Source organism: Pristiophorus japonicus, chromosome 5 (genome assembly GCF_044704955.1).
Source record: "Pristiophorus japonicus isolate sPriJap1 chromosome 5, sPriJap1.hap1, whole genome shotgun sequence".
Taxonomy (NCBI): domain Eukaryota; kingdom Metazoa; phylum Chordata; class Chondrichthyes; family Pristiophoridae; genus Pristiophorus; species Pristiophorus japonicus.
In genome coordinates this window covers 188312099-188331096 of record NC_091981.1, presented here as the reverse complement: position 1 = coordinate 188331096, position 18998 = coordinate 188312099, and the positions used below count along the sequence as shown (strand labels likewise).

The following is an 18998-nucleotide window of genomic DNA, read 5'->3' as shown; positions in this document are numbered from 1 at the left end:
TGAGTGTTAGGCTGGATTTTTGGCGAAAACGGTAGTTTAACGCCAAAATTACAGCTTTCACTGCGCTATCATTTTTAGGCCTAACTTTCGGCCGTTACATCTGTGCCATCGGTAAAGTTGGCGTTGCACGAGGATTCACGGCGCAAACCGCGAGTTTCGGCAACTTTAGTCCGGGGCCGGTAGCGCCATGAGAGGGACCTTGGGAGGGGGAGAAACAATAACAAAAAAATTGCAAAAAACACTCAAAAAAACCCTTACTTACTAAATTGCTGAAAAATAATTTAAAAATAAAAACTTTTCAACTTAACTTTTTTGCAGGTGTTCATACTTACCGCTGCTGGCAGGAATGCACCGACTGGTTTGACCCTGTCGGTATTCTGGGCGCAGCGCAAGGGTCGGGAGAGAGCCGAAAGTAATGCAATTTGCGTTGTTGCACGTCGGCACACTTGTCCCCGGTGGTACTTGGAAGTGCTGCTGCAAAGAGGTGCCCGAGGATCCCGTCGACCGGGTTTTCGCCTCGAAGGGTCAAATCATGGCGAAAACCCAGTCGCAAAGTCGGCGAAAATCATGCAATTAGTGTTTATACAATGCGTAGGAGACTGGCTGAATTCATATTAGGCTCTAAAAGCTTGGATTGGAGAAAATACAAACAATTGTATTAAAAAATCTATAGGTTAGAATTTGTCTTTTGGAAATGGTGTTAATAGTACAGCATGGTGAAATTTAGTTTGAAGCTGTCATTATAAAGAATTTTGGAAGCGTACATGCCAGAAATGTGATATTTTCAGTTACTTTAATATTCAGTTCAATTACAGCTAATTTTACAAATCTTGAAACAAGGATAAAAACAAGCCATAAAGATGAATTATTAAACTTATTTATGGAACCATTTCAACAATGTTCTAATAGTAAGTTATATTAGTACTGAGCTGTAGTGAGTTACTATGGCCCAAGTTTCCCCAACCCCTTTTTCCGGCGCACTAACACGAGATGCAGCGATTTTGTGCGCTCAAAATTGCACCAATAAACTCACTGCATATTCTGGCAGTTCTTCTGTGTGTCCCAGGTCCTGGCGCGGCATTTCTGTTTGAGTGGGGGGGGGGGGGGGGGGGGCGGAGCTACAGCCCTGCGCCGAAAACAGTGCCAGCAGCTGCGCGCATGCGCAGTGGAGTCTGCGCACATGCGCAGTAGCTCCTCGCCCTCCCAGCGTGTCCCGATGCTCGCCGCCCCGATCCTTGGCTTAAGGGACGATGCGATGTTCGCCGCCGCTATCCCGGACCGAGTGGCCTGCCGCACAGTCCGGCCGCTGCCTTCCCGCGCTTGCATCCCCATTGCCTGCATCCTCTGCTGCCAAGCTACAACTTGCTCTGCACTGCGAAGTAAAGTAGAAAGGTTTGCAATGAAAATATTCCCTCTAAATATTTTTTTTTTAGCTCAGAGGTGTATGATGGGTTCAGTAGGTCAGTGGACAGTACTGTTGGTACCTGTACTGAGTCGTACAGGTTAAAAAGCTCCCAGCATAAATCGTCAATCTGTGCTGTGTTAATTGATCTCAGTTACTAAGGGTGCCACGCAAGTCTTCCACATCCTTGGGCTAGAATAGGAGAAAAGTCAGAGCTCCTACTCCTGATTATTATGGACTGATCCTTGTTGGAAAAAGACAAGTGGCGATTGAGGACTGGATTGGGTTCTGCTGTGGAGCCTCATGTCTTTGAACAGCATGCTGACACTGTCTGGTCTCCTGCATGAGTAATGGCCTCTCCTGCTGCTTGTTGCGAGCCTCCCACCCCTAGCCCTGACTGAAGGGCGTGCAGCTGCGACATGTCGTGCCCTGGAGGGCTCTCTGCTGCTTGTTGTGAGCCTCCCGTCCCTAGCCCTGGCTGAAGGGCTAGCCGGTGCGTGCTGCAGTCGGCGATGTAGGACTTTTTATTTTTTAGTAATTGATTTCTTTTTCATTTATTATTGATGATGGTTTTTATGCTTCTGTAATGTTTAGTGCTTTGCAAAATCCTCTCACTTCCCCCCTCCCCCCCCACCCCCGGCCATCTCTGGCTACCTGCGCTGATTTCTTAATTCACCGCAAGGTTTTTCTGAGCAGACACAAGTGACACCACACGCTGGCCTAAGTTAGTTTGGAGTAACTTTTAGCTGGCTAAACTTGCTTAAATGGCCAAAACAGGCATAAGGGGCTGCCAACGCCCACTTTTGAAAAAAAAACTAAACTAAAAAAATACCTATAACTCATTTACACTGGAGCAAACTAAAAGGGGAGGAATTGTGATTTTTAAGTTACTCCAAAAAAATCTAGTTGCTCCAAAAAAAAACAGAGCAACTCCTGGGGAAACTTGGGCCCTATCAGTGTATAGTGCATTTTAATACTCCACGTTCCAGTATATAATGCTACTCATCAATCTCCAAGATGGGCATCTTAAACATTCTCCAAGTGAAGATTAAGTATTATATTTATTGTGTCATTTGGCCCAAAATATTACTCATTTCAACAGTCAATTCGTGAGCAAGTATAAATTTCTAGCTTCGGACTTACAAAACTGTTATAGAGTGCTTTCACATTTGTAGGGAATAAATCTGCTGCGACCTATTCAACGCTCAACAGCAAGGCTATGTGTGTTACCACCAATAATCTGTCAATTGTCTTGTGGGGAAGAAATATGGACAACAATTCCAATCAAGAGGCTGTTATGCCAAGATCAATTTGATATCTCAGTTTTTTGATCTCAAAGGGTTTAATAATACAGAAAATATTAATGCACATCTTGATAAAGAACATAGAACCATAAATGGTTACAGCACAAAAGGAGGGCTGAAGACCCATCATGTCTGTGCTGACACTACACTGATCCCACTGCCCCATGCTCCCACTATAATCTCTGCAGCTTTCTCTGCTTCAAATGTTTGCCCAATTTTCCTTTAAAAGATACAATGGTCTCCTTTCAACCGGTCCCTCTGGAACAGCATTCTACGATCTAACAAGAAGTTTCTCTTAACTTCCTTCCTTGCTGACTTAGTGTCAATTTTAAATTGAAGACTCCCTAACTAGAGGAAATACTCTATCCCTACTCACCCTATAAAAACCCATTAAAATGTTATAAATCTTTGCTCCAGTAGAAATCGTCCCACTATCTCAAATCTCTCGTCTACCGATAGTTCTTCATCTGTCAGTATCCTGGTGAATCAGTGCTGTACACACTCGATGGTTTGAATGTCCTTTCTACAATGGGGTGCCCAAACGGTACTCTATGCGGTGTACAAATTTTTATTACAAGGGGAGAGGAGAAAACTAAACATATTGGAGGAAGCAAAAGTACAGTCAAAGAGATAGATATGATGAGGCTTTTGAAGCATTAGAGTGTTTTTGGGAGAGAGTTTTAAAGAGCAGGGGCACTGTGACTGAGAGATCAGCTAATGATTGTGGAGTTGAGGGAGCAGCCATTCAAGCTTTTAGGAGTGGAGGATATGAGTGGGGCTATTTTGTTGCAGAAGATTGGGGTCATTATACTGCTGTTTTCATACAAATTACATTCAGCAGATGATGGAAATAATCATAAAACCTTAAGGGCTAGAAATTCAGTTTTTGGCAATATCGTTTTCCCCCCATTATTTTACGGAAAAAATACCACTAAAATCGTTGCCATTTTTTAAGGGGGTAAAATTGCCAAAAAAATGCACCCCACGGTATGAATCAACAACTTTAGCCCGAGGCCTATCACCGCCAATAATACAGGCCCTGGGAGAGGAGAAAACACACACAAAAAAAATCAGAAAACATTCATTATACACATAACTAATAAATCGCTGAAAAATTAAAAAATTAAAACTTCAACTTACCTTTTTTGTAGGTCTTCATATGCTGTTTCTGGGGCTTCAACGCAGTTTTCTCAGGTGTTTTTTTTTTCATTCTGAGTACGGGTTTGCCGAATGATCAATTTTAAGCGTTGCGTTTTTTTGGCATCGCATGTCACCGATCCACTTTTCGCCGATATTTCAAAACCGCCATTCGTTAACTTTAGCCAATTTAGGCGAGTACTTTTTAACCGGCAAAAAGGCAAAATATCGCCGAGAAATCGTGCATAAGGCTGGTCAATTTCTCCCCTGAAGACTCAGATTCTGGATTTTTCCAATGAGTGCATTTATATCCGGGAGGTTAGGAAAGGATTTTGCAGTGACATAATTGAAATTAAGCAATTTCATTCCATTTTTTGAGATCAGTTTGTAATCATTGTATTGGGGGTAATATATTGGCGCGGATAGAGAACTGGTTGGCAGACAGGAAGCAGAGAGTCTGGATAAACGGGTCCTTTTCAGAATGGCAGGCAGTGAGGAGAAACTTCTTCACTCAGAGAGTGGAATTCCCTACCGCAGAGAGTTGTTGATGCCAGTTCATTGGATATATTCAAGAGGGAGTTGGATATGGCCTCTACGGCTAAAGGGATCAAGGGGTATGGAGAGAAGCAGGAAAGGGGTAGAGGTGAATGATCAGCCATGATCGTATTGAATGGTGGTGCAGGCTCGAAGGGCCGAATGGCCTACTCCTGCACCTATTATCTATGTTTCTATGTTTATATGTAATTCCAGGCACAGATTTGGATGGACGCAGCAAGCACACTTATGATGGTAGCAGAATATTCCATACAAGTGAAAGTTAAAGGGATGGGGATAAAGAGGAGGGTTACAATAGAGTGACAAAAAAATCCTTTAAAAAGGCTTAAATGGTGTCTCAACCCATTAACAACATTTTCCAACACTGAAGGGGGAGGAGACAAAAAGTGCCAAGCAAAATGCTTGGAAACGAAACTGAAGGTCCAGGCAGGAGTCCGTAGGCAAGTGACTAAGCAGCTGAACGGTCAAACTTTTGATGGAGGGTTGCTAAAGTGGGTGTGGTACTGCATGAGGTAACTGTGAGGACATTTACCCTCTGTGCCACTACACTGCACCACCAGAGGTCAGCATTGTAAGGTGGCGGACCCAGGTGGGCTTCATGGGCTGAAGTGATTTACAATGACTGGTAACACATCGGTCAGGTAATGTAAATTAACGTAGTGTAGAATATAAATACCTCAAATTCAATGGGTACAGGCATTCACCTATTGTAAAAATAATACCAACAAAACTGCTCTGTTCATGAGACTAAATACCTTTCAACATTATTCATAAACTGTTTCAACAGCATGTTAAAATAAATGTCCACACTTTACTTTTGTTCTCAAACCTTTTTTTTAAGTAACTGAATTTGGATTATTTTAGGTAGACAATGGCAAACGGCAGAGATTCAGAAGTAACCCTACTGATACCAGCTGGGTAGACACATCCCTCTCAGTAACCTGGAGTTAGAATATCTTTGACTGGATACCATGACATTACTTCTGAGACATTAGATTGTAAGAGATACATATAAACACACACCACCGAGTGCACACTGACAACATGTGACTGAGCCTGATCCAAGCAGCTGCAACAGGTCTAAGAGACGGATGGGCACAGAGGCTTCACTGCCACCAATCTGGTGGAACTCCCTCTGGATCGGAAACTCTACCTTTAACTGTCCCGACTGCACTTTGCATTTTAATGGTGTCTGCAACCTTCAATTTGTAGTCTTTAATTTGGCATATGTCCAAATAAACTATATCATAGGACCTGCCACTATATTTACTTTGCAACTTCCTTAAAGAAGTCAAGGACGTTTGTTAAGTTCAACCTTACCCTCGTTGATCCATGCTGACTGTTACTAGAAAGATATTTCTATGTAGGTAATGCCTGTAACCTATTATTCTATTATTTTATCTGATTTTGTTGCAAAACTAATGGGCTAATTGCAATTTTTATAGGAAGAAACAGGAAGTGAATCACTGCATGTTTTAGCTTGTGGGCATAATTTGAGAGTCAGACCTCAGGTTAATCCACAGCTGCAATAATAACGCCTAAAATAACTAAAAAACATTGGTGAAACTAAATATAAAGTTTCAGCTGGGCCAAGTCCCCTCTCACTGTAGATTTCAATGACAGTTTTGAACTTTCTAACTTATTTGCAGTGTATGTGATAATAACAACAGTCTGCATCCAGAGGCTGCCTCATAAAACGGAATCTGGTTTCAGTCGGCAAAAATAAAATACAAGAAGCTGTATCGCGCTGCAGGAATCATTTCACAGCCTTTCCATATGTGTTCTGAACTTTTGTAAACAAACAATGCCTGGGAATCAACCCCATAGGAAACAGGTAGAATGTGAAGCTGCACTCTGTGCTGATCTGGACAAGGAATAATAAGCAGCAGCAGTAGCAACTCTCTTGCTCTTGGTATAAGCTTGGATGTCTGGCTGACGTGCTGGCAAATCTCTGGGCAAATCAACATTGCACTTTCAAACGCTTTCTTCACACATCCTATGACTGAAATGTTTTTGAGACTTATATCATATTCACATAGGTTGGCGTATTGCTGCAATTTGGCATAGTTTTAAACATATATTTTAATAGAAAAAAGTGTAGAATGGAAATCAAGTCATCGTGCCCATCAAGCACCTTGCTTCCACAGACCATACACAGCATATTGTATCATGAATTCTACCCACATAACCTAATCTCCTGAAGGAAAGTTTTGCTTCAAGACTCGGAACTTCCCCTAGTAACCTAGAGGTTAAAGGCGGCACCTTGTGCAGCACTAAATCATACTGATCGGAAGGTTCTAGCTTCAATAATGAGCTAGATTCAGTTATCTACAGTGAGAGTGTTACAAGTGGCCTCAGTGCTCCTAAGAGAAAATCAGCAAAGGTTCCTACTTCTGTCTCACATCTCCTGCTAGAATGTGCACTTATCTGGGAGAACAGAATTGTACTCATCTGTGCTGGTCTCTGCATTTGATTAACTTGCCAAGATTTGTCTTACACATGGAGAATGGTCACTTAGCAGAAGGAGTGGAGGTTGACTCCAGGGTGGCTAGTGCCCTAAGTAGCTATTATTTATGTGTGAAGAGGTGAGCACCTACAAAAATGGTTGGGAAAAAGATGGAGATGAATAAATACTCCAAGATCTCAAAAGGTAACTGCAGGTTAATAATCTATCTCCACAATTCAATTCTTGTCTGCTGGAACCCCTGCAAAATACTATTACCCACATTCTGTACTGCTCCCCGATTACTCCGAATCTCAACAACTCCTATTAGTTTGCCATCTCCCAACACATTAAATTCAAAATCTCTGTCCATTTGTAGCCTCAGCCCTTCATGTTGTCTACTCTGCTCACTTTTGGCCTCCTTTGCATCCCCTCACATGCTAACTCACTCCATGTTGAAAGACCTCCTCACAATTGCAAAAGACAGGGGGCCAAAATTCAGGGCTGCAACAAACCTGGCACTCCTCTTGACTTTTTCTAGCCATCACCGCTGCAGTATTTGCGGTGGGCCCCCGATCGAATTTCAGGCAAAAAAAAAAAATGACGTCCTGCGCTGAGGAGTGGCAGGAAACGCCAGTTTGCAGTGGTGTGGGTGGCTTGATTGAAACGGTGTCACCACGGAGAAATTCAGCATTGTGTTAATGTGTACTTAACGATGCAGCTGCTCCCTGGCCAGCTAGGCCTGGAGGAGGGAAGGAGTTGGGTTGCAGGATGGCTGGTGCTCGTGGACCAAGGAGGCCAAGCAGATTTACTGCTGCAGAGCTGGAAACGCTCATGCAAGCTGTCGAGGGTGGGAGGAGACTGATTTATCTGGATGTGGGGAGACCCACTCGTGCGGTGTTCATGAATGCATGGAGGGAGATTGCTGGGGAGGTTTCATGGACCTCCATTCATAACCAGACTGCGACACAGTGCAGAAAATGTTTGAATGCCATCATCAGTCTGACGAAAGTGAGTACCTGTTCCACCAACTGCTGACCTTGCATCTGTGAGCCTCTTCTTCATCCTTCTCTTATTTCCCATCCTCAATGTTTAGTCACTGAAGCAGCATTTCATTGTTGACGCCTCTATATATATGTGTGTGTGTTCTCGCAATGGAGGCTCCCTTTCATCTCACACTTACAGCTGCATGTCAGGGACAAACAATTGCTCACACATTTCTGATGCGTCATCATAGTGGTACTCACCAACCAATCTTTGTTTTGCAGGCCAAACTGGCTCACAATGGAATGGAGCAAAAGAGGAGAGGTGGTGGCGAGGCAGAGATCCAGGTCCTCATACCCTTGGAGGAGAGGGTTGAGGCGCTCGTGGGCAGACATGGTGCCTTCACTGTGGGCCACGGTACTGCTGACGGCGATGTGGGTAAGTGAAGGCCCTCCTTTAATGGGGCTGAAATTGCGGTCAGAGGCTTCCCGCGGGCAATTGCCTTTGACCTGAAACATTTCTACGAAAGTACCCGGTAGTCCTGGAGAAGAGTGGGATTCCGGTAGGGAGGCCTTCTCTTCCCATGCTGCGAAGTGCGCTCCCGTCCTCCTGGTTCCCACGCCGAAGGTGCAGTCACATGTGACTGCTCAGCCAATCAGGTACAGTATTCCACAGCTTTCTCATTAATAGCAATAAGAACTCCTATCTATGAGTTCTCATTAATAGCAATGAGAAAAAAAAAGAAACACACTAAACATAATAACAAATAAAAAACAGACCTCACATAATTAAAATTAACATTAATAAATATGGAAAAAATAAAATTCCGAGTTTTTAAAAGTTTTTAAAATTATGGTTAAAAATAAATGTGGGCAGAAATTTAAAAAAAAGTAAAATGTGTTTTTTAAATTTAATTTAATTATATTTTTGTATGTTTTTAAACACTTAAGCCTGTAAAAGTAGGCTATGCACCTGCTTTTATCAAGCGCAAAAATTTTGAGGACATTTGCTGGGCGAGATATGGGTAAATACCGCAATCTTGCCCGTACAAATGAACTCATTCCCGAGATACTGAGGATCTGTCAAGCTCCAGCTTGACAGATCGAAAAGCCGGTTTTCAGCACATGCACATTGTGCGCTGAAAACAGGCTTTTCTGATGCCTTCCCGGGTCCGTTTTTACTGACCCGGGGAGGCTGGGATTTCCAGGCCAATGTGTTCTCTCCTTCAATGCGCCAGCCTACTGTGCCTTTCCTTCTGGAAGTGTGCTCGTTGCAGCCTCCATGTGTCAACCCCCTACCTCCCCATCACGGCAGCCCTTCTCCCATTTATGCTTGCAGATGAGAGACTGTGGCAACACACCCAGCACAGTGGGGAGTGAGGAAAGACCTCGCAGATCAGCTGGAGGCCTGGATGAGAGCCTTCACAACATCCCTAAAGTGATGTCAAATGAGAGCAGTGAAGACATTGAGGGGTCAAGCCCTGGTGACTGTGTGGAGCCCATCGTTTCGGGATGCTACTGATGAGGAAGAGGAGGACATTGATGGCACCAACGCATTACAGCTTCCACCCACACGCGCCAGCTCAGATACTGGGAGTGCGCGGTCTGATATAGTTCAGATAGTACAGGGATCATAAGAACATAAGAAATAGGAACAGGAGTAGGCCATACAGCCCCTCGAGCCTGCTCCACAATTCAATGTCATAGCTATCTGATCATGGACTCAGCTCCACTTCCCCGCCTGCTCCCCATAACCCCTTATCGTTTAAGGGGTTAAACTGTCTATTTCTGTCTTAAATTTATTCAATGTCCCAGCTTCCACAGCTCTCTGAAGCAGCGAATTCCACAGATTTACAACCCTCAGAAGAAATTTCTCCTCATCTCTGTTTTAAATGGGCGGCCCCTTATTCTAAGATCATGCCCTCTTGTTCTAGTCATCCCCATCAGTGGAAACATCCTCTCTGCATCCACCTTGTCAAGCCCCCTCATAATCTTAAACATTTCGATAAGATCACCTCTCATTCTTTTGAATTCCAATGAGTAGAGGCCCAACCTACTCAACCTTTCCTCATAAGTCAACCCCCTCTTCCCCGGAATCAACCTATTGAACCTTCTCTGAACTGCCTCCAAAGCAAGTATTACTTTTCGTAACTATGGAAACCAAAACTGCACACAGTATTCCAGGTGTGGCCTCACCAATACCTTATATAGCTGTAGCAAGACTTCCTGCTTTTGTACTCCATCCCCTTTGCAATAAAGGCCAAGATACCATTGGCCTTCCTGATTATTTGCTGCACCTGCATACTATCCTTTTGTGTTTCATGCACAAGTACCCCCAGGTCTCGCTGTACTGCGGCACTTTGCAATCTTTCTCCATTTAAATAATAACTTGCCATTTGATTTTTTTCTGCCAAAGTGCATGATCTCACACTTTCCGACATTGTACTCCATCTGCCAAATTTTTGCCCACTCACTTTGCCAGTTTATGTCCTTTTGCAGATTTTTTGTGTCCTTCTCACACATTGCTTTTCCTCCCATCTTTGTATCGTCAGGAAGCTTGGCTACGTTACAATCTATATTAACGACTTGGAAGAAGGGACTGAGTGTAAATAGTTGGGGTCCCAGCACTGATCCCTGCGGCACCCCACTAGTTACTAGTTGCCAACCAGAGAATGAACCATTTATCCCGACTCTCTGCTTTCTGTTAGTTAGCCAATCCTCTATCCATGCCAATATATTACCCCCAAACCCATGAACTTTTATCTTGTGCAATAACCTTTTATGTAGCACTTTGTCAAATGCCTTCTGGAAGTCCAAATACACATCCACTGGTTCCCCTTTATCCACCCTGTTTGTTACATCCTCAAAGAACTCCAGCAAATTTGTCAAACATGACTTCCCCTTCATAAATCCATGCTGACTCTGCCTGACCAAATTTTGCTTTTCCAAATGCCCTGCTACTAGGTGTTGCACCAGGGCCTAGTGGGCTGCAGCATCGTGAAGGGGCGAGGCAAACTCAGGTGTCACCTCGCCAGAGGGCGACTCCGCAGAGGAGTTCTGCTGAGGAGGACTCAAACGATGCCATTAATGTTGCAGCTTATGAAAGAAGGGTGGAGGCAATGCATTTGCAGATGTTGGGGCACTGACACGGGTGCCAGAGAGGCTTTTGGAAGTGGTGAGGAGTGTGGAGGAGTCTGTCTCCCACATAGTCGGCAGCTCTGCGCACATCATGGAGTCCATCATTGCCAGTGTGCAGGCGATGGTGGACTCCCAGATTGTGCGGATCCAGCTGCGATGCCACAACCTGTAGGCGAGGTGGCAGCTGCCATTTCAGCATAGGGGCAAGGGAACGAGCGCATCGGTGCTGGATTGGAGAGGATGGCCGTGGCCCTGGAAGGCTCAGAATGCTCTTATGCACTCTGGGCAACAGGCCACAGAGCATCGTACTGCTGCCATAGAGCGGCAAACCGCAGCCATCACTGGTGGATTTGAGACACTGGCTGCTCTCATGCAGTCTCAGCTTGATGTCATCCAACACCTCAGTGTTGCATTCATGGCTGGGTCCACCAGGGGCCACGAGGGACCTTCCAGTGTCACGTCAATGTACCGACCTGACCTCCCTCAGCTTGGTGGTGGTGGTCATGTGCCGCCCCCGGTGAGTGACTCAGGCTCCTCAGACCAGAATCCTGATGATGTGCTCTCTCAGGATCACACCATTCCTGACCCCAGAGCTGCCACTCTGCCAGTGCCTCCATGCATGGCCTCACCCGAGCCAAGCCAGACTGAACCCTCCCAAGAGGGTAGTGGCCAGTCTACACCTGGCCCTTCCAGGGCCAAAGCTGATCGAGGGCGTCCAAGAAGGACATCCGCAGCTTCCACACAAGAAACCCAGACCTATACTGCAGCCACAGGAGAGACACTTAAGCGTAGTAGCAGGATAGACACGCGTAAGAGGTGTTATAAGGAGATGCACAAGGGTGAGAAATTATGTTTTTGTGTAAGTTTCTTGTACTGTTTTTTGTTGTGTTTTTTTTTTGCACTGACTTGGATCATGTCATAAATATTTTTTTTTGGTACCTATATCTGGGCAGGTGTATCATTTGAGAGTGGCCAATTCTGTGTGAAGACACTCATTAGGATGGCCAGCGAAAATAGGAGTTAATGGGTTATGTGGGGATGAGATTATGTCAATCGAACAATGATGAGACATCTCTGCACCTCCCTTGCAGGGTTGGGATGGTGACGACGCTTCCTGGGAGGGTGGCGACGGGGATCCTGGTCCTCCTCCTCCTCCTCCTCAGGTGGTACTGCTGGCTCGACCTCCAGCGGCTGTCCCCTCATGATGTTGTGCAGCATACAGCAGACCACCGCGAATATGGAGACCCGTTGAGGAGAGTACTGCAAAGCGCCACCAGAGCAGTCCAAGCAATGGAACCTCTGTTTGAGGATCCCGACGCAGTGCTCGATGAAGCATCTGGTGCCAGAATGAGCGTTGTTGTATGCATGCTTGGCCAAAGTCCTGGGGTTCCGTAATGGAGTCAGCAGCCAAATGTACAGGGGATATCTCTTGTCCCCAAACAGCCATCCACAATACTGATTTGGCCCAGTGAAGAGGGCGGGCACACTGGTCTGGTGCAGGATGAAAGAATCGTGGCTGCTGCCTAGATACCTGGCATTAATTGCCAGGATCCAACGTTGGTGGTCGCACACCAGCTGCACATTGAGGGAGTGGAATCACTTTCTGTTAAAGAAGAGTTCGGGATGGTGTTGTGGCACCCTCTGGCCAACGTATGTGCATTTAATGGCACCCTGGGGAACCCTGCAATCTGGACAATTCCAGCCTGCCGCTCCATCTGCTTCTCCTTGATCATTGGGAAGGATATATATTCGACTCTTCTCCTATATAGAGCATCGGTCATCTGCCAGACGGAGCGATGGGCAGAGAATTGGGATATGTTTGCGATGTCTGCAGTCACAGACTGGAAAGACCCCGTAGAATAACAGTTCAGAGCTATGGTGATCTTGGTCTCAATGGTCAGAGCGGTCTTGAGCCTTGTGTGAGGCTCCAGATCTTGGCACAGGACATTGCACAGCTCCCTCAGTACGTCCTTTCTAAATCTGAGCCTTCGCAAATATTGCTCATCACTGAGCTCCAGGACGGAGAACTAATGTCGGTAGATTCTTTGACAGTAGGGCCTCCTTCCCCCAGGTGTGTGCTTGCCACTTCCCATGGCAGCTGGCTGATCGCCTTCTCCCTGTTCCTCCTCATGTTCCGGAGCCTCTGCAGGCTGCTGTTGGCAAGGTTCCTGGCCCAGTATGTGGTGTGGGGGGGTTCAGCATACATGACCCTCCTCCTCATGTCATCTCCCTCCTGGCCACCCTCTCTATGTGGAGGTCTGCAGCTTTCTGCAGGCCCTTCTCTCTGTTTGGCAGCCATGGCTGCTGCCTCACATGCCCACTGCCTCTGTACCCGTTGATGACAGCGCCGCTTTCTCCTACATGTCGCCCTGCCAACACTGAGCCCATTCTGGGTGAAGGCTGGACCCTCACAAGCAGGCCTCTGTGGAGCAGATAATGAGGCCTATAGGCCTCCACTAAAAATATTTCACAATGCTCCAAAACTTATAAACAGTACTCTGCAGGTTTACCAAATGCACAGAAAGCAATAGAAAAAGTTATGACAAAAAATATTCGATCGCGGTAATCCTCCGTTCTCCTCCTCCAGCAGTGTCGAGTAGCACAGCAAAGTGCACCGACCCAAAAAGCTGGGCACTATGGGGAAAAAAAAAGTCGAGTCTTTTCATGGTGAATTTGGGTGGTGTGGCCGTGTAGCAGCGGCGCGTACCCTGATGCCGTCAGTACGGCCGCAAGCCCCATACCGTGGTGGAGGTCGGCAGCTTGCGGTGGAAGTGCACAATGCCCAAAAAACCCCAGCGTTGAATATGCGTCGCGGGGGCCAATCGACTGGAATGCGGCAGCCAATCGATTTTGCCGAATGGCCTTCCCGGAACCCTGAATTTCGGTTCCATGATATCCAGTTCAGATCAGAATGAGATCCTATTGGTACATCCTGGGTTACATCATCATGTAACGAAATATTGGGAATTATGTGCAAACTCAGAACATAAGATACTTGGACCGCTTATGGGAGTGACCAGCACCACTGTACCCAAGAAAATATCTCAGGTAGATCTGAAACTTGTGACAAATGGAAAATTAATAGCGACATCCTGATTATTTCCTAAAATGCATTCCCTAAAAACATCTGATCTTGGAATCAGCTCTACAGAGGACAAGACTCCATTATTTAAAACAGCGAGCAGATGGTGTTACAGTTAAAGATAAAATATGATTATCCTCACATCTTTGCAACTTCTTTGTATTCTGGACGACGACAATTTTGACCTTGTTAAAGCGAATTGGAGATTTACACGCACAAACAGAAAACATACATCTCACTCTTAATTCAAGCCAGTGGAAATAAAAATTAGATGAGATGTGTAACAGACGACTGCATCCAAAGTTAAAATTGCTCTCTCCACCGCCCCCGCACCCCCCCCACCCGACCATGTCTTCAGAGTGCGGCTCAGATGCTTCAACCACATTATGTGCCGGTTCCCTCATTTGCATGAAAAACAGGACCATAATAGATAGGATGTGTGCTGGGTGTGAGGACCATTGGTGCTTCGGGAGCATTATAGCAGGCAGGCCTCAAGCTGCAGTGCTTTATGATGTGAGAAGTCAGTGCCCAATGTGCATTATGGGAGCCCCTTAATGAGGTTAATGAAGTGAAAAAGCCCAGCCCTACAGTGCATTCCTTACCTTCGACAACTCTGTAGACATTTGAAGTGCTGCTGCTCTGTTCCCCAACTCCGCACACAGAAATTGCAGAATAATTGTGAGAAATTTTCACTGCAACAGAAGAAATCAGATGTCGTTTTATTTCTCCAGATTACAGACAGCCAAATGACTGTACTTGAGATCAGCAGGCTGCTGATTAACTAATATTATAGCACTAAGGTTGACTAGTGGCAGAACTCCTCCACTGATTATAAACAACACTAAATGTTGGTGCACACCAACATTTCAATTATTTGTTAATTTTCTAAGCTGCTTCAAATTCTGAACGTTAAAAATTCACAATTCAGGGCTTCATGCCTTGTAACTTAGTACAGTAGGGTATCAGTGTTTATTACCATATGGAGTTGGTGGTGAGATAGGAAATGCTGGTGTGGGAGGAACCACTTCATTTCCAGAGGAAGAGCTGAGCAATCTGCCATCCACCTCATCCTGGCCAGGGCTACATCCCGAGGTGTTTAGCTGCAGCAGAATAGAACAGAAAATGTGTTGATACAAGTCGGTATTGATTAAATTCACAGGCCCACCATCATTAACAACTGGAACTGATCAGCTGCACAGCATTTGAGTAACGTGGTGATTAATGTGCAAGGAGAATCTTCACAAGCACAAATACGTTCAAGTTCATTACTAATATTCTGTATTGTCAATAAAGAGTACTCTTAACAGAGTGCAATATATGGCCAGTGCCCCTATATTTCATCACTTTAATTTAAAAACATGTTTACCTGGATACAGCACACCCTTTAGATGACAGGTTTCCCAGCCGGCCAGGGTTAAATTTAAAATGGTGGTTAATTCTGAGGCATGCAGTCTCATTATATTTAAATAACCAGCCCGTCTCCTGCAAGCGGGTTGGTTACCCATCCCAACTGTCCCTCCACTCTTAGGGCCCAAGTTTCGAGCCGCACCTAGAACGGCGCAGTCCCGACCTGGACGCCCGTTTTTCGCGCCACAAAGTGCGCCTCAAAAAAACTTCCAGATTCTCCAGCTCCCTGCAGGTCGTTTGCAGCTCGGCGCAGTGCAGCACGAGCTGTAGGGGCGGAGCCAGGTCCCTGCGCTGAAAACAGTGCCGGGACCTCTGCACATGCACGCTACAGTGGGCGCGCATGTGCAGTAGCTCCAGGCGCCCAAAACTGTGTGGGAGGGGCCCGAAGCACGCAGCCCCTAGCCCTGGCCGAATGGCCTCACTGGGGCTGCGTGAATAAGGCTCCTCCCACGCCCAGCTCCTGCTTCCTCCCGCCCCGACTCGACTCCTGCTTCTTCCCCCGCCCCCGGACCAGACCTGACCCTGACCCGACTCCCGCTTCCCCGCCCCCCCCGGACCCGACCCGACCCCAACCCGACTCCCGCTTCCCGCCTCCGGACCGGACCCGACACCCGCTTCCCCCCCCCGCCTCCCGGACCGGACCAGACACCGACCCGACTCCTGCTCCCCCCTACCCCCCCGGACCGACTCCCGCTTCCCCACCTCCCCCGCACCCCGCCTCTGGACCGGACCCGACTCCCGCTTCCGCCCTCCCCCGGACTGGACCCGACCTGACCTCCCTCCACCACCCTCCCGACCCGCGCTCCCCCCGACCCGACCCAACACCACCTACCTGTAAATCTGGTGCTGTGTGGGGCCCTGCCCGAAGCCTTGGGCTCTGCCCGAAGTCTGGCCGGACCCGGCCCTTCTCCCCACCCTTCCCCTTCTTCCCCCCTCTCTCTCCCTCTACCCCCCCTCCTCGCTGTCAGAAACACAGACACTGACAGACAAAGAATGAGAGACACATACAGACAGACAGAGAGATAGAGACACACTGGGGGGGGGGGGGGGGGGGGCAATCCCAGCACGCGGTTGGAGGGCTCCCAGTGCTGCAGTCGGTAAGTAGAAAATGTTTTATTTATTGATTTAAAAAAAAAAATTATTTCTTATTCATTTTTTTTGATTGATTTATTGGTTGATTTATTGATGTTTTTATCATTTATTATTGATGATGGCTCTTTATTTGTAAAACTGAAGTGCTTAATGTTTGTAAACTTCCCTTTAAACCCCCCCCCCCCATTCCCTACGCCTGATTTGTAACCTACGCCTGATTTTCTAAAGTGTAGACAAGGTTTTTGAGCGTACAAAAATCTTCACTTACTCCATTCTAAGTTAGTTTGGAGTAAGTTTTCACTGATGAAACTTTGAAAACAAGCGTAAGTGGCCGGACACGCCCCCTTTTGAAAAAAAAATTCTGTTCCAAAGTGAAACTGTTCTAACTGACTAGAACTGGAGCAAACTAAATGGCGTGAATTCCGATTTCTAAGATACTCCACTCTACACCAGTTGCTCCTAAAAATCAGGAGCAAATCATGTCGAAACTTGGGGCCTTAAAACTGGAAATGGGCAGGTTGGAGGTAGATTTGGGATTTTTCTACATGCTACTTGGCCAAAACCCACCCATTTGTGTGGGGGATGGGGGGGCTAAAATTCCCCCCATTGAGTCAGATGGTCAAAAATGCCTCCTCCGGCCCCATTATGCTGCTAAATTTACAACTGCTTTTTATGCTAATAATAAATATTCGTGATTTCTGTTTGACAAACTTCGAAGAACCACTCTAAACCTTTGCTTAAAAATCATTATGTTCCTCCTGCTATTTTGGCCTTTATTTATACAGAACAGGACATATACTAGTTTTCAGCTCACAACAGGTCTCGTGTGGCCAGTTGCAACCTGAAAATACATTTACCAGGCTTCTTTAGGCAAACGGTCAGACTGTGCAAATCTCAGCAGGTTCACTTTTAGGTTGCGATTGGGCGCATAAGACTAATGCGCCAAGAACCAGTGCCATTGTTAGTGCAAAATAAAAACAGTTTTAATAGATCTGAGGTGAACATCTGATCTTAAGCCAGCCAATCAGAGGCAAGAGGGATAAATATTGACAGAACAGTACATTTTGTTATGAATGCATTTTTTCTGTAAATTCACAGAAGCTCTGCAAAGTCACAAGGGGAGAGGGACTGATAAGTGGTTTATATAAATTTTGGGAGACTTACTGGGTCCCCACAACTGCCATGAGATACAGGGTTTCTGTAGAAAACCGCACCCTTTGAAAAGACTAACCATAGGCAAGTCAACTTAAGCCAATGTGGTGAATGTCAGGATGGCGAAGGACAACAGCATCACTGGAGATTGGGAACAGATTACCTGCTCATTCTCAAAATCAACTGAGACTGCACAACAGGGGGAAGAAAAATAAGTCACCAGCGAAACAGAAACCTTTTGATAAAAATTGCCATTTTACACAACATTCTGAAGAATTGACTGCTAAGCTGTAGCCTCCATCGGAGCAGCAAACAAGTAGCTATAGTTCTTCAAACAGCATTAACAACACAACAATCTCAACATTTTAAAAAGATGGAACCAATAATAATTTGGAGAAAAAAGGCACAACTCATTTTTGTTTGGGGAGGAGTTGGACCCAAGAGAGGTCTTCATACATAATACATTTCATTTCTTTTATTGTTCAACCTACCTCCCCTGACTGGCCAGTTGTGGTGAATGTTCCTGTGGGTATGGAGTGGCAAGGGTCAGAGGATTTCATCCATCCACTCTGATCATATAACAGATGAGCATCACCTCGTTCATATTGTCCAATACTCAGTTGCCTTGTCCTTTCTAATGTTATGCGACCTTCATCCGCCTGTAGACCTGTGTATGAAGGAGATGTTAATGGTTGGAATGATGCCCCAAAAAATCTTCAACTAGTTGAAAAACCTAAATATTAGGTCTATAACTTCAAGTGCATCTTTATAATTGGTTTTAATTTACATTTAAGGCTTCGAAAACCAGAATAGGGACTGATAGATATTTGCAGCATTTCGGTTTCATTGTACGTCATGTTATAATTTTTCCATGGGGTTTTGCAACATGAGCAAACAACTTTTAGTTAGTAGCTATAAACTTTGCGCTAACATTATTAAGATATTAACAATACAGAGCATTTATCTTGAGGCCTTTCAGTACTGAGAGATTTTCAGGTTTCAACCTATGTTTCTTATAACATCTCGCTGATTGATTCAATAAGAAAGCTATAAATAACCATTAGGGGCTATGACATCACTATTTTCTCTCCATGCAACAATATCCATTTTTTGTCACTGCAATTGCTCTGATGTCCTATCAGCTTTCTTGTGAACTTCAGAATTAATTTAAAATTTGGCAGAGGAATACCACTGACATCCATAAAGTTGTTATTGTATCTTGTTTCATGTGAATTCAGTTAGTACAATTCACCACAGCTGTTAACAGTTTCATAATTTTGGAAGTAAACAATTAAATGTATAG

At 45.5% G+C, this 18998-nt stretch overlaps 1 protein-coding gene across 8 annotated transcripts in view; it reads right to left on the bottom strand.

The window, feature by feature from the left end:
• The window catches only part of LOC139264547 (tensin-3-like), a 548053-nt gene that overhangs the window by 34477 nt on the left and 494578 nt on the right, over positions 1-18998 (bottom strand). For all 8 annotated transcript variants that reach the window (XM_070881176.1, XM_070881175.1, XM_070881177.1 and 5 more), the window contains 3 exons: positions 18187-18362; positions 15021-15144; positions 14647-14736 (listed from right to left, as the gene is read on the bottom strand). In XM_070881176.1, coding sequence (XP_070737277.1) covers positions 14647-14736; positions 15021-15144; positions 18187-18362 — 390 coding nt within the window. The remainder of the gene's footprint in view (positions 1-14646; positions 14737-15020; positions 15145-18186; positions 18363-18998) is intronic.